We start from the raw sequence: 16907 nt of genomic DNA on the forward strand, positions 1-16907 counted from the left end.
GTATCAAGATATTTGCTAAGAGATACCGTGAATAAAGTAACCCAGGCAATCTCGAAAGCTGTTCAAAACTCTTTAGATGATATCGTGTTTTAATTGCTACATGTTAGCTCATTGAAAAATAAATACAGTCGATGTTTGCAAATATGTTTGCAAATGCTGTTATAAAAACTGTTTTAGAGCGTTTTCAGTAAGCTTGTTTTATCATTAAAAGATAAATTATTAAACATAAGAAAGAAAAACAGATTACATGTGTAAACGGCTATTGCTGTTCGAGTAATTAAAACATAAACTGAATGTTAATGCAAAATAAACAGATCGTAGGACCGTAATAACTGAGTATTGAAACAATTATCTAGAGAGAGATTCAAGGTCAGTTTCATACGTGTTATGTTATTGTTAGTGCATTCGTTATATATAATTTTCCTAGTTAAGTCGAGATGAAACTCGACACATTGAAGTGCATGCATTCGTTTGTAAAATGAAAATTACGTATAATATGAATCAATGCTAACATGTGCTCCAAGGGAAAAATCACCGGACATGAATCTTAGATGAGTTTTGATTCTTCGCGTAGGCAATTTGCATCTTAATTGTTCTTGGGCGCGTGAATGTGCGTTAGGAAAAATATATATTGAACAACTTTGTTTTCCGTTATGAGAAAGAATGACTGGAACAGAAAAGCGACTAATAATGTACACGAGTTATCAGAAGAAAAATCTGATAAGAATACCGGAATAAGAATTATCTACAACTGCTACTAGCATTTATCGTAACAGTGCAATTATGATATACAGTGTGTGACGAAGTATTTGCTTAAGCTACTGGACTTTTAAAGGAACTTACAATCAAGATACTTTTAATTCTTCAAGAATGTTACGGAACTTTGTCCTGTATGCTGGATTGTTAGGCAAGTTTAAAATAACATTCGGTTAATAGTGACTGACAAATAACAACAGTTTTTAAACCGATAGGTCTGCTTTAAATTTTAGTTTTACTTTACAAAACTCATCACTGCATATGCAGCTATAAACAAATATTTTCACAGAATAAGTTCTTAAATAATATAAATATATATTTATATGAATTGACATATTTTGTCTAGAGTCAAATGACAAATATATCGTTTGTTGATGACTTCATGTGTCATTGCTGATTTGAAAGTGACAATTGGTCTAAAGAAATTGCTTTAGAAAACAATTAATTATCATATCATTCATTTCAATCGCAAATATTAAGCTTCTGCAGCAAATGGCAGATTGTTGTTTCAAATTTTCATGTTGCAGATATAGGAAAAAGTGGAAAGATAATTTTTATTACAACTGGAATAATATGTGTTGACATATATTTTTATATTATATTTAATCTGAAGATAAAGACCTTATCATCAGACAGCAACGGTTTTAGTTGTGTGTTTGTAAGTTTTTTTTAAGTTAGAGCTATGCAGTCGTCAACATTTTATCCGATTCGTCAGTATGTTATGTAAGAGTTTCTTATTAGATTGCTGCCAATAATTTGCTTTTAATTTCTCAATAAAAGACAATTCTAAACAAAGGATTGTACGTGATTTATTAATAACAGTATTTTTGCCTTTATGGCTATTTTGTGCAGTCATCAGGTTATATATGATATTATATTTTATTGTATTATTATTGTGTAGTTTTATAGATATCATGTAACATATACTATATTATCATTTAATCCTCTATATATAGCATCAAGCAAATGTGCGGAAACAGACGCTGTCATAGTGAGAGACTGGTATAGCTGGCACATGACATGTCATCGTCACAACCAGACCATGCTCAGCTGGCCGATGTGGATGGATCGCGGCCGTCCGGACCTGAATATATCATATCCCGTGTGGCTCTATGGCTTTGAAGTACAAATACATGTCGGAGAAAATACAAGTGCGAGAAACAGTAAATGAAATTTACTCAGTAATGTAGCAAAAGGAACTAGTTGTACTTCCTTAATTTCTAACGCCCTATTACAAATTGTTGACATTTTGTCATTCACATAAATTAAAGATAAATATGGTCACCTTTTTTATCAAATCTATGAGCATGCGTCTTTACTTAAGTACAACATATAATAACTCGAATTTCGTGCTTAAACATGGCATATTTAAATTTGTTATTAAAATGTGACAATACCGGTGTTATTTTCAGTTCGTTAAGCACAGCGAACTTTGAAATTATGTTACCAACCGTACGTTTTGCCATTTGAGTCCGTTCGCGGTCGTTTACATTTGGAAATACGATTTGTATATACATACCCTCAAATAGCATGTATGGATCTGATCTTTATGGTTTTATAGAGCCTGTTTTATGATTTTATTAAAATACATGTCTACTCTTTCAAAACGAACGGTTTCCACATATCGTTCTAGCCGCATATAGGCAGATTAATTGATAGTGTGTATGTAATACTTGATGTAATTCGCCCATATCTCGTTGTACGTTACAGGGCGAACTTTTAACTTCTCCCATCTTGAGACTCACAACAAAGCAAGAACGAGATGCATGAAAGGTAAATGTAAGCCACTAAAGATGTTCTATAGATGAAAGAGGAATACAGCGTTTACATATACTGAACACATAAATAACTTATACTTTCGTATCTGAGTGTACGATATATATCCCAAGGGCTTTCATTGCGTTTTGGTTGTGTAATTTATTTTTAAAAATTGTTAATGTATTATTTTTTTCAAATTCATTGTATGCCATGCAAAAGTATCTATTACGGTTTGGTTTAATATGTATCTTGCACGGTTTGGTTGAACATGTATCTTGCACGGATCGCCTTACATGTGTCTTACACGGTGTGTCGTAACATGTATCTCGCAGGGATCGCCTTACATGTGTCTTACACGGTGTGTCGTAACATGTATCTCGCAGGTATCGCCTTACATGTGTCTTACACGGTGTGTCGTAACATGTATATCGCAGGGATTGCCTTATGTGTGTCTTACACGGTGTGTCGTAACATGCATCTCGCAGGGATCGCCTTATATGTGTCTTGAACGGTTTTGTTGAACATGTATCTTGCACGGATCGCCTTACATGTGTCTTACACAGTGTGTCGTAACATGTATCTCGCACTGATTGCCTTATATGTGTCTTTCACGGTGTGTCGTAACATGTATCTCGCAGGGATCGCCTTACATGTGTCTTACACGGTGTGTCGTAACATGTATCTCGCACGGATCGCCTTACATGTGTCTTACACGGTGTGTCGTAACATGCATCTCGCAGGGATCGCCTTACATGTGTCTTACACGGTGTGTCATATCATGTATCTCACAGGGATCGCCTTACATGTGTCTTACACGGATTGTCGTAACATGTATCTCGTATGGATCGCCTTACATGTGTCTTACACGGTGTGTCGTAACATGCATCTCGCACGGATCGCCTTATATGTGTCTTACACGGTTTGTCGTAAAATGTATCTCGCACGGATCGCCTTATATGTGTCTTACACGGTGTGTCTGAACATGTATCTTGCACGGATTGCCTTGCATGTGTCTTACACGGTTTGTCGTAACATGTCGCTTGCACAGTTTGGCTGAACATGTTTATTGCACGGTTTGGATGAACATGGGTCTTAAATGGGTCTTTAAATTGAGTCGATACCTTAACTTCATTACTTTTAATGTTCGTTTAAGTTAATTCATTGCTTTTTTTAGGGAAAAGTTATGTTGAAAACGGATCATTTACACTTAAAGCAGCTAAAAATGAGTGCATTGCAAATAAAGCAAAGTTGCCTACCGTGAGTCCAATTGACATGAAACAGTTTCAAGTTGCTCCAGACATCATTGACATACCATTCTGGATTCAACCACTGAATGTCAGTAAATTCGCCAGAGGTAATTATCATGTTCTCGACTAATGGGACATTGTGTGTTTAAAACACATATTTAATGTCGATCTAACGAGCATTATACAAATACTCAAACAATCATAATATACTGTTCTAGTTAAATGTAACAATACAATTACACTAATAATATATTTACTGCGTATATTATATATGTAGTTTTCAGTTAACTATTTACAGTATATACCTGAATTCTAAAATGATTCTCACGGATCTTTCTTTAGACAAAGACACACAGTATTATGGGGAAACTAGCCATCAGAACGTATAACATTCTTAACATTTGCCAATCATAGTTTACTTTTATGTAACAAAATATGTCTAAATCAATTTTTTTTGTTAAACTGCAATTAATACTAAATTAATAATACTTTTTTTATAGCCCACTGCTATTTGCTCGACCAAGATTTGAAACTAAAGAAAAGCAACTGTTCTGAAAAATATTCTGCAGTTTGCGTACATGGTAAGAATTTCGTGCTTTAGGAATATGAAGGAAAATAACACAATGTTACATTTTAAGTGCTTGTCTATCTATTGTGTGGTCGACATAAGGTGTGATTATAAATTGTACAAGGTAATAGTGATTATGATGGTGCTTTTTTTATAGAAATGATGAGTATTTGTATTGTATAGTTGAAACGGACGGATGAGTATAATAGATAGGCCTATAAGTATTGAGTATTTAAACAAAAACCGAACACAAAACATATAGTGATACCGTCAATTTATTAAAGCAGTCGCAAGACAAAATAGTAATTTTATTCGTCCCACTATTAACATATTATATTCATTTGTCGTTTTAGCAAAATAAGAATCATTATGATGCACGATTTATTTCGTAGCGACGGGTCAACATAATTGCATTCTTGTTTATATCAGCTTTATTAAGACAATTAAGCGACATTGCGGCCATGGTTAAATGTTGCAGAATCAGTTCATGACGTAATGACGTACATTGGACAAGAGTCACGCACTGCATTTTACAAAGCGTCGTTGAGCTTTACGCTTTCCTCTCCGTCAGAAGAATCCACACAACGCAATCAGGACACAAATGATGACTTCAGTGTCGCACCTGGAGGTCCCAACAATACATTGTTTTTTGCAGGAAACAACACAATACTTTCTTCGGGGAGTAACGGTCAGTATAAGTGTACGGCTAAGGAAATGTTTTTATCAAAGCTATACTAAATGTTATGTAAAGTGATGGGTTTAATGTTTGCCTGTATCGTTTATTGCAGGTATTAACACACTGAAAACATGTTATGTCTTTGTGTAATATCGGGCTGTAAATATTTTAACGTCATTGAAAATTGTCAATACAAGTTATATCAACGAAAGCTTAATCATGTTTAAGACAATTATTTTATGTGAATCCAATTTCATCCGTATTTACAAGTTTGATGATGTGTTTTAGGATATACGCAAACGGAAAAGATTATCATCATTGCGCTCATTTCTGTGGGTGTGCTCACTGCCATAGCTTCCGTCTTGTCCATTACCATTTTCTGCAAGCTTAAAAGGTTTTTGGTGAAGTATTATTATGATATTTAAACGCTCTTATACACAATTAATTTTCAATTATATAATAAATGCATATCAAAACATCTTAGTCTTAAAACATCGAAACAACATAAGAAAACCAGAACTAAATAGGGTAATGCAATGAAAAATATTGTGTTAATATTGATGTAATTTTGTGTATTTCGAACTATCTATAACGGGTGACACCGATGCACAATCTTATATTGTAGTATGCCGAAACCTAACAGAAAAGCGGAGGTATCAGACGATAACTGGAACACACCAGATATTTTCGGAGACAAAAAATGTAATATGTACGAAAATTGTGGACATTCTTCGGGTATATACTATAACGTGGAAGAGCAATTTGTCGCAAAATCCCCACAGCCATCTAAGAACGACTAATCCTGAATTAATTTTCGAATTTCGTATTGTGTTCTTGCCCTTGCTTGTTTTATACTGGACTTCACAAAAAGGGGATACCAACATTTTATATTTCGAATCGTAACTTAGTAGTACTAATATTAGTATTAATGTTAATATTAATAATTAGTAATATTACTATTAGTAACGCTATAATTTTCTTATAATCGTAGCTTATCGGCTTCAGATATATAGGGTTTAACTAACACGAAAAAGTGGCCAATGGCCAATAAAAACATTAATGCGAATATCAGTTCGATTTTAACATGATTTTATTAACATTGATTCTTTATAAATGTTATTTTTAATGCTTAGTTCTTTAACGACGGGATTTTGATTATTTGTTTGTGAAAAGATATGGAAGTTTCACGTGAAAGTAAAAATATGACCAACAAAGCAACAAAATACAGACGTCGTTTCAATACAAAAAGGACGATTTTCTATTTTGTTGTTTGTAAAGAGGAAAATGGTTACTATTTATATCCATTCTTTCCGTCTTTGATCGTGGATCGTTTAACATTGGTGTTAAATGTTTTGACAATTAAATGCACGGAGGCCCTTCTTTGGTCGTCTGTATTGTTTTAACTTAGTATGATTACCATTTAATGTATGTAAGCGGTCAAATATGATTTTAATGCCAACATTTATTCTTGCAATTTGAAAGCAACATATATATAAGAACGAGGACGGTTAATCAAGCTTAATTTACACATCTTTATATGGCAATATTAACCAAACATTGTTTACTTCAATTTAAAACGAGCAAGTTAACGCCGATACCGATACGTGTATTTATATTCGTTTCACTGACAGAAGTTTGTCTATGTGTCGTATGAACGAATCTGCAGATATGTATGTGGTTTTCTCAATAGTGTACATGGCCTGTATACATGAACTAGTTTACGCTTTTCAGCAAAACTTTATTTGCAATTAAATAAAATACTACTTTCGTTTATTTTCTGGTACAACGTCTTCTGAATTTTCATTCTAGGTTGTATTCATCAGATTTGTATATGTTTGAAAAATACAACTACTGTAATAAGAAAATGTATACTCAATTTAACCTGTATGAGGTGTACATCTGCGCCAAGGTCGATGTGTCGGGGATCCTAAACCGCTTAAACCACCACTTGTTCTGCATGGTTTGTTTTTACGGTGTAACTCAGTTTTCTTAATTACTTTTTGTGCCATATGTGTGTACCGTTTTCGATTTGGTCACTGTGTTTCTTTAACCCATTTATGCCTAGCGTCTAGAAAAAAAGGCCTTGGCAAATAGCGTGATGCGGCGTCTCATCAGGGTCTGCGCTGTTTGCTTAAAGGAATTTCTGTAAGAAATATCTAAATATAGAAATAAATACACTAGACATCCCTAAGTTTGGAAATACATTGATCCAATTTAGAAGGATGGGAGAGTACTCTAGGCATAAATGGGTTAATCGTTGATTCGTGTTTCAACGGTAAATAATAATGTGCTCTTTTCCTGGTTTTGTTTGCAACCTAAACTCGAGTTTGATAACATTCGTCGCTTTATAAACTGTCTACACAAAATATAAACTTACATTTTCAAATGAATGTTTGTTATCAAAATTTACTTTATGTCTTAACAACATAGAAGACATAATCCAATTACGGCTGTCCCATATTGTCAAATACAAAAATAAAATAATTAAAAAACCCTACAATATCTAACCGTCTATGTATTACAATCAAGAATAGAAAAGAGTTGATGAAATGGTGTCATTTTGTAAAATAATTACTTTAAGGACGATAATTGATTATGAATTTTAATGAGATAATTACTCTTTTCCTCATGTGTTAGTTTGATTATGTTTTTTTTTCAGACCTTTTGCTTGTTTAAATATTACTTTTTGTTTGCATATGCATTGTATTAATTATTGTGTTATTGTGTCTCTTGTTACTCTTTCGTGTAAATGCTGAACTCTATTTTATGTGTTATCATGTACATTGTTCAAGTCGAAATAAATTTTCTGTCTGTCTGTCATGAATTTTAAACTTTGCCCCGTTAAGACGCATAATAAAAGAAACCATGAGGTCATCATTTAAATATAATAAGCTGTCCTCTAAGCCACCGTTGTGGCACACTTTCAAATCAGAGCTTCCTTAGTCTTAATGAAATTATAAAAAGAAATATATTTTAAAAGATATTCGGCGTTTTTTGCGAACATGTATAATGGTTAAAATAGACAATTCTATGTAATTGCATTTACTTTAATTGAAAAGTAAATAATGCTCAACGTGAATCTTGTTTAATTTGTCGTTAATCAATTATTTAATAAATTTATTGCAAACACTGTATATAAAGTTTATGCGATGTGTTATGGTACATTTCGCCATAGTTTCACGTTTTTTAATCAGTAAATCGTCATTGGAATACGGAATGTACTATCAATAAACGCCTTATGTTGCTAACACAATATTTCTTTCAAGATATCGAATAACACGACTTTCGGAGAAAGAAATTAATAAAAACCTATCGGTGATGCCATTCGTCTTGTATTGTGAGACAAAACTATCAAAATAGTATAGTTGTCTATACATAACAAGTTTGACTTTAATTCTTTATTAAAAGTTCTCTACAACGGGCACTTAAAAGAACCAGGGACGCCTATGGAATCGGGGCGTTTCCTGTATTCGTCTCGAAACCCCACTTACACCTCTCTTGGGGGCGGAGAGCACAGTAACAACAAACACAATTTAATTAACAAACTATAAACAATCGATCATTAATAATAATAATAATAATACTAATACTAATAATAATAATAATTATAATAATAATGATAATAATAATAATAATAACCGTTTAACCTTGAAGGATGACCTTGACCTTCTGAAATAGGCAAGGTAGATGAGTCAGGATGAAATATGAACAGAAAAGACAATGTTAGTAAGAAAATGTTAGTAAGTAAGTAAGATATTACATGGAGAAATGAAAATTTATGTGTTTTTTTTATTTTGGACCTTTGACCTTGAAGGTTGACCTTGACCTTGACCTTTCACCACTCAAAATGTGCAGCTCCACGAAAAGTAAGTAAAAGATTGAATGGAGAGATAAAAATTACTTTTTTATTTTTGACCTTTGACCTTGAAGGATGACCTTGACCTTGACTTTTCACCACTCAACGAGATACACATGCATGCCAAATATGAAGTTGCTATGTTCAATATTAAAAAATTTATCAAACTTTAACCAAGGTTAAAGCTTTGGACAGAATGACAGAATGACAGGCAGACAGGACAAAAACAATATACCCCCGATCTATCGATCTATTTAGGTTCTCATGAGAACCTAAATATCAAGTTGCGATGTTCAATATTGCAAAAGTTATCAAACTTTAACCAAGGTTAAAGTTTTGGACAGAATGACAGAATGACAGACAGACAGACAGGACAAAAACAATATACCCCCGATCTATCGATCCGGGGTATATAAAAATAATAGTAATACTGATAATGGTGATGATAATGATGATGGTAATGATAATAACATTAATAAACGGTGGGTTCTGCGCGATGGTCATTGAAACTAGACGAAATTGACTTTCACGACGGACTTGCGCGAACAATTTTATTTCTCACTCCTTTTCCGCTCCAGACAAACACACAAAAGCCACATGCAATACATAAACATAACCAATACATCATACCATCATTGCAACCCTTCGACTCTATCTTTCATTAGAACGAATATTACAAAGTCGCGAATTTTCACACATTCTGGTCTACTCGCCATTATGGCAAGCGGTTCGACGAATAATCCAAAAAAACTAGGTTTCTCATGAGAACCTAGGTTCTCGCTTTAAGATTCCACATGGCTTCCAGAACCCAGGTTTTCAAATGAGAACCTAGGTTTTCATGAGAACCTAGGTTCTCATGAAAAACTAGGTTTCTCATGAGAACCTAGGTTCTTGTAAGAAACCACGGATTTAGTATTAAAGACGCGTAACTCTGAAAACATAGGTTCTCATGAGACCCTATGGTTCCCAAATGAAAACCACGGATTTAGTATCAAAGACGCGTTATTCTGAAAACCTAGGTTCTCATGAGAACCTAGGTTCTTATGAGAACCTAGGTTCTCATGAGAACCTATGGTTATCAAATGAAAACCATGGATATGACAAGCAGTTCGACGCATAATCCCAAGAAACTACGTTTTTTATGAGAACCTAGGTTTTCAAATGAGAACCTATGTTCTCATGAAAACCTAGGTTCTCATGTGAAAACTTGGGTTCTTGAAGCCATGTGCAATCTTCAAGCGAAAACCTAGGTTCTCATGAGAAACCTAGTTTCTTGGGATTATGCGTCGAACCGCTTGCCATACAAATGGGAGACAACTGGTTAATTATAGCAAGCGGTTCGACGCATAATCCCAAGAAACTAGGTTTCTCATGAGCACCTAGGTTTATGAAATCCCAAGAAACCAGGTTTCTCATGAGAACCTAGATTTTCATGAGAACCTAGGTTCTCATGAGAAACTAGGTTTATGAAATCCCAAGAAACCAGGTTTTTCATGAGAGCCTAGGTTCTCATGAGAAACTAGGTTTATGAAATCCCAAGAAACCAGGTTTTTCATGAGAACCTAGGCTTTCATGAGAACCTAGGTTCTCATGAGAAACTAGGTTTATGAAATCCCAAGAAACCAGGTTTTTCCTGAGAACCTAGGTTCTCATTTGAAAACCTTAGTTTTCGCTAGAGAACCTAGTTTCTCATGGGTTTTTCATGAGAACCTAGGTTCTCATAGACACATAGAACTGAAGTTCTCGTTTGATATCCAAGGTTTTCACAAGAACCTAGGTTCTCGACAGCTTTTCGCGTCGTTCTCTCTGATAACCTAGGTTTTCATGAGAACCCAAGATTTCATTTGGGAACCATAGTTCTCATGAGAACCTAGGTTCTCATTTTGAGAACCTAGGTTCTCATGAGAAACCTAGTTTCTTGGGATTATGCGCCGAACCGCTTGCCATACGCCATTTTCATTCAAACTGGTAGTGACGTAGGTTTGAGAACATTTGTTCTCATCAAATCTCGGTCGAGTTCAACATTTTTGCGGTCTCTTAAAAACATGGCCGCAAGATGGGCGGAGCAGGTGTTTTTTTTCATATTAGTGTATTAAAACCCATTTTAAGAAGTAATACTTTATGCTCACCTTAGCAGAGTGATCTTTTGTGATAGCCTTTTGGCTGGTCTTTTATCGTGCATTGTCCGTCATCAACACTCGCCCTTTGAACACTCTAGAATCCGCAGTTATTGCCGTATCTTCACAAAATTGGTCTCAACATTAAATTTTTTGTTCATATTAGATCGCGGCCAATTTCTTAACTGGGTCATGTGGACTTTAAACTAGGTCACTAGGTGAAAATGAATTAAAAAAAACTTCTTAACAATAAAGAAGTCTCATGTATTGTCCTATCTTAAAGAAACGTGGTCAGAAAATTTGTCCTGAAGACACAGCCGAGGTTGAAATTGGCACCGGTCCGTTTAAAAACATGGCCGCCAGTTAACAGGGCAGTATTCTTTATTTGACTTTAGTAAATTCTGTTGAACACTAGAGGTCACATACATTGCCCATTCTTCGTGAAACTTTTTTCCCAATGATATATGTTTTCGAAAATGGTTCAATTCTGTTAAATAACATGGTCTCAATGGGTTTGGGGCAGCTTTATTTTTATGGATTTATGGATATAGTGAAACCTTGTGAATACTCTAGAAGTCTTTTTTTTTCAATACTAAAACTTTCCCACGACAGTTGTTCTCATATCTCGGCCGAGTTCGGAAATATTTCTGGTCTGTTGAAAAATTAAACATGGTTGCCAGGGTCCGGTGCAGTTTTCCTAAGTTGGCTATTGTAAAACTCATTAAAGGTCACCTGTATTGGACAATCTACAATAAGCTTTACTTGAATATTTGTCCCTATGAAATAATAACTGAGTTTGCAAATGGGTCACAGTGGGTTAAACATATGTCACTGGGTAAAACAAAAGAAAAAAATTGTGAACACTCCTTAGGTCTCTTTTGTTGCCCAATCTTCATTAAACTTGTTTAGAACATATGTCCAAATGATATTTTGGGATAGTTTAAAACTGGGTCATGTGGAATCAAACGCTCAATAGGCCCCATTAATAAATCTTTATAAAAATTTAGTCAGAACATGTTTCCCAATTATGTCTGAAATTAGTTTAAAACTTGGTCACATGGGATAATAAACTACTCTGAAGATCATTTGATCAAATGGAAGAAAAAGAGTTTGAACAATCTTGAGGCTTCATTAATTGCCAAATATTCGTTAAACATGGTCTTAAAATTAGTTCTATATTTTTCCCTGCAGAGTTACATATGATTTCGGTCCGTTGAAAAACATGGCTTCCACGAGGCAGTTTTCTTTATCTGGTAAGAAAAAACAACAACAATTGAATACCCAATGTTTTATAAACAAAAATGTATTGATATCTGAACTGAGTTTAATATGATTGTGGTTTGTTTAAAAAAATGGCACGGTGAAAGGCAGTTTTATTGCGAAACCTAGTGAACACTTTCTTCTCAGAACAGTTTGGTTCCTTTGGGTTTCAGCTGAGTGCCTTAGGGTCCTGACCCTCTTGTTTATGTTCATGCTAAAATTTTGTCCAGGGCAATTCTGGACTTTTGTATGAAATATCTAGGTGAAACTTAATATTAAGTGAGCTTGTATTGTTTGAAAACCTGTTCTTTAGACTGAACTGACATGTGGCGTGTAGGCGTTACTTTACACAAGATATTTATATTTTTAATTTTTAAATTCTTATCTTATGATTTTACGGATGGTAATAAAATACGAATGAAACTATACTTTATATACATACATATATCATATGCATTTTATGTTAAATTATACTTTTGTTAACAACAAACGAGCAGGAAATAACAAGCTATTGCCACTTATGTTACCAAACTTAAGCTGCAATATATTTTGTTTCGTTTTTGAAGAGGTTACTTACAATTCAATTGTTAAAAGCATGCATATAAATGATTCTTGTTAATACCATTGTTATCAAGTAGGCCTGGTTATTTTTTATTGATTCCTTGAATTGAGATACTTATTCTTTGTAAAGACACATAAACAGATTGTTCATCAACCACTTTATGACACTAAGGCCAGTATTGTTTAATGAAACATGATTAGTGGCACAAGTACTTCGTTTCCTGGAACTATAACCTTGCGAACAAACTTTAAGTTGATGTCCATTGAACTGTGTTTAGCTGGACATTACTTGTTGTAAGACTTTGGACAATAGTTAGATGTGTATGTGATTTGTTTTGTTTTATAATCTATTAGCCGAAATACCTTATTATAAGAGTTAAATCTAAGCTTCAGTGGTCAACAAAATGGCGACCTTTTCGCAATCCACCGTTGAAAAAGGATCTGACATGGTCCAAGACTTCTTGTGTTCGACCTGCAAAGACAGGAAACTTGAGAAATCGGCTGAATATTATTGCGAAACATGCGTACAGTTTTACTGCGGAAATTGTATTCACGTGCACGGCCAGTTGTTTACGGAACATTCCCCTCATGGGAGGGGAGATATGAAGAAATGGCCAGTTGCCAAGAAGGTGGAAGATTTTCTTCTTAAATGTGATGTTCATAAAGAAGAAAACATGGAAATGTTTTGCAAAGACCATAGCCAGCTGTGCTGCAGAAAGTGTGATATCATTTCTCACAGGTATTTTATCATATTTATTGTAAATTCATTCAAGACAGAACGTGCTTGGTTTTAAACTTCTTTGAATGAACTACGAAACAATCCAATTAAAAATATGAATAATACAAATGTTAAGAAATTATCTTTTGTTGTGCTATGAATAAAATAAATGCTTCAGTTGTGAACTTGCTTTTAAGAGGGTATTTACTAGAGTCCTTAGTTTCAGTTTTACAAACATGAATATATATTGTATACAATTTGGTCAGTCTAGTTAGAGGTAAATTATGTAAGTTGTCATGCTGATGCAATAATTCGGTTTAAATATACTCTCAACGCGTTAATGTCTCTCAAACAAAGAGATAATGAAAGCGACGATGTTTCGAAACATGTAATACTTTTTGTATGGTATGAGCCTTAGGATGTGGTATGGTACACGTACCTATCGTTAATCGATTATTTTTAAACCGGGATATTTATCCGATTTGCATTAATCAAGCTATTAAAATAGGTACTTTGCATCATTAATGGATTATTTGTTTAAATCAACAGAAAATGTTGTATTTTTTACAGGAAATGCCAAACGGTTATTCTTTTATCAGACTTGGTAAAAACTTCACCCACAGACCTCAAACAAGTATCTGTTACTATCCATAGTACTCTGGCAGAACTGATGGAGCTTCAAAACAACCAGGAGTCTAGCATTCGGTCTGTACAAAGTTCATTTGAGGAGCAGTTGCACAAAATACAGGAAAGTCGTGAAAAAATAATTGCAGCCTTAAGCATGCTTGAAAAGAAGACACTGACGGAAATGAAAGATAAACTGACCCAATTGCAAGCTCTTCTTAAAGGTGATCGCGATGAATGTGCCACTTTTCGAGATGAATTTAAACAACTCCGAGATGCCATACAGGACGTAAGTGATAAAGGCAAGCAGGAACTTTCTTTTATAGCCAGCTTTAAATGCAAGGACAAAATACAGCAGTTTGAAAAATATCGGAAGAAGAACTTAAGTCAAAAAGAATCCTCAATAACTTTCCAGCCTAATAATGAAATTGTCCAGTATCTGTCCAGTTTGTCAGGTCTTGGGATGATTGAACACAGTAGCCAGCCCTTGACGGTGCGGGGAAATCCAGACCAAGTCATAAGGATTGATGGAAAGTCTGAGTATGATGTACGCCTGCGAGGTGATTCAAGTAAAGAGTCGAAATGCTGTATCAGGGACATATGTGTTCTCCCTAGCGGACAGATCCTGATTGCAGACTCAGAAAATCAGAAAATCAAGCTGCTAAACCAGCAGTTCCAGGTGGTGAGTCACTGTAATTTATCTGATCAGCCACGTGACATGTGTCAGATCACACCAAGTGAGGTTGGTGTTACTTATGGTTCAAATATACATTTTATCAAAGTCAACAACAGCCAGCTGTGGAAAGTCAGAAAGCTTCAAGTACGACATGACTGTGAGGGTATTACCTACCATGAAGGAGACCTGTTAGTCACCACTGGTACTGCACTATACAAGTACTGGCTGACCGGTAAACTGGTCAGAAAACTGCATCAGGATATATCAAATATAAATACAGGTGAGGATAGTGTTGGATTTATCTTTCTAAAGAAGATATGTATTGTAACGAATTCATTTTTTTCTTCTATTGATAATAATTGTATATTGATTGTCACTAAATGACAGGGTTTATGAACAGACAGTGTATTGCTGTGAACATCACTGCTTCTGACCTTTTTCTTTATATTTTGTTGTTATAAAAAAAAACATGCAATTGTAATATGCTTTATAATTGAACTTGTTTCAATACGTTTTTACAATAATTCGTTGCAACACCAAATTAATAAAAATTATTTTTTGTATGTGATTATAATTTTAAACCCTTACTTTCATTCTATGCCCTTGCTTTTATAATTGGTGAAAAAGAACTAGACATGAAATGTTCATTATTGTTGTGTTTTTTTAAACATTATTGTTCTAAAGTAAAAGTTAGATAGACAACTACATTCATAACTGTGTTCATATACATGTATAATGAATGGTTTTGTCATTTTCACTCATTATATTGCGAACAGATCATCTTTTCTCTTTTGCAGTATGGAGATGTGCAGTGAGCCGGACAGGTGACAGGTTATACATCACTAACTCTTCTCAGAGCAAGCTCATCACCCTTACCATGGATGGATCAGTCCTTGCCACCTTCGAGGACCCTGACCTGATATCGCCCACTGTTGTACATGTAACACCTGCAGGCCAGGTGCTGGTATGTGGAGAGGGGTCCAGCACTATCCTGCAGGTGGATAGTATGGGCACCAGGAAGCTGGCCACTCTGGCTACAGACAGGGATGGTTTGAAGACCCCATACTCAGTGTGCTACAATAGCAACACTGCATCAATTATTGTGGGAATGTGGCGCAATGACATGATTCTTGTATACAAAGTAGAATAGCTTATCACTCTTATCTGATATGTAATCATAAATAATACTCATAACAATAACTGGATGCCAATTAGTATGATGTTTGAATGCTTTAATATTTTTTAAATACAGTAATTTTGTAAAACTATGTGATGTAAATTACAGTAGCTGTTTGTGTTATAGTGTTACGATACCATGTGAGATTTTTTTTAACTGTGCATACTCATATTTTTCCTAAACTTATGTTCTTTTTCTAGTGTATTATGTTTCTTAATATATCTTAAGTGTCAAATATTTGTTTTATTGTTTCATGAACTCAATGGGTGTATGTATGCTATATAAAAAAATGTACGATAAAAATCAGTTTAACATGTTTTCACATTAAAGAACAGGTAAAGAACACTAATTGGAATGTCATTTATTAGATGTGTAACAATTTGTTGATTTATTTATTTATTGCTTCTTTATTGGATCGATAGAATGAAGTCTTCTGAAAACTTAATAATAATAATAGCTGATATTCTGTCATTAATGTATAGTTTTCACATTAAAACATTTTTTAATTGCATTTTTATCTTTTTACAATTTTAGTGATAGTTTTCCATCACTTGGCGCTTGCTATGCCTATCATTACTTAGTACATAGCGTGTAGATGATACAGAATCATAAAAAATCAATTACGTCCCAGAGGGCTAGGAATATTTAATTCAATTGAAATCAAAATGCCCAAGATGACTCAACGAGAAGTCATTAAAAATAACAATAAATTTTATAACTTCATTTACCAGCACTTTAATAAAACAGGTCATAGCGTAACTAATATTTCAATTCAACTTGTGGAGCAACTTACTTTTAATAATAGTACTTCAAGTCAGTGCCAATTAAAAGCAAGGTGCATGTCAGAATTTGAATGGATTAAACGTTTGCAATCAGCTTACCCACTTGGATTAAATGATAATATTCTAAATGT

General features: G+C 34.2%; 2 protein-coding genes across 6 annotated transcripts; both read left to right on the forward strand.

Annotated features, from left to right (window-relative positions):
• The first annotated feature begins 454 nt into the window (after positions 1–454).
• On the forward strand, positions 455–7820 carry LOC127860743 (uncharacterized). 5 transcript variants are annotated; one of them, XM_052399026.1, is made up of 8 exons: positions 455–907; positions 1713–1919; positions 2467–2535; positions 3689–3868; positions 4262–4342; positions 4808–5017; positions 5294–5406; positions 5631–7820. In XM_052399026.1, exons 1-8 carry the CDS (start codon positions 871–873, stop codon positions 5643–5645), a joined length of 912 nt encoding a protein of 303 aa, XP_052254986.1. In that variant the 5' UTR covers positions 455–870; the 3' UTR covers positions 5646–7820. The 5 variants fall into 5 exon arrangements, with proteins under 5 accessions (XP_052254986.1, XP_052254982.1, XP_052254984.1 ...); XM_052399022.1 differs by having other exon boundaries at positions 457–907; positions 5294–5399; XM_052399024.1 differs by having other exon boundaries at positions 457–907; positions 1713–1907; positions 5294–5399.
• A 4145-nt stretch (positions 7821–11965) lies between these two features.
• On the forward strand, positions 11966–16499 carry LOC127860666 (uncharacterized). The gene is made up of 3 exons (XM_052398906.1): positions 11966–13538; positions 14088–15097; positions 15615–16499. Exons 1-3 carry the CDS (start codon positions 13204–13206, stop codon positions 15965–15967), a joined length of 1698 nt encoding a protein of 565 aa, XP_052254866.1. The 5' UTR covers positions 11966–13203; the 3' UTR covers positions 15968–16499.
• Positions 16500–16907: the final 408 nt, after the last annotated feature.

Source organism: Dreissena polymorpha, chromosome 15 (assembly GCF_020536995.1).
Source record: "Dreissena polymorpha isolate Duluth1 chromosome 15, UMN_Dpol_1.0, whole genome shotgun sequence".
Lineage (NCBI taxonomy): Eukaryota > Metazoa > Mollusca > Bivalvia > Myida > Dreissenidae > Dreissena > Dreissena polymorpha.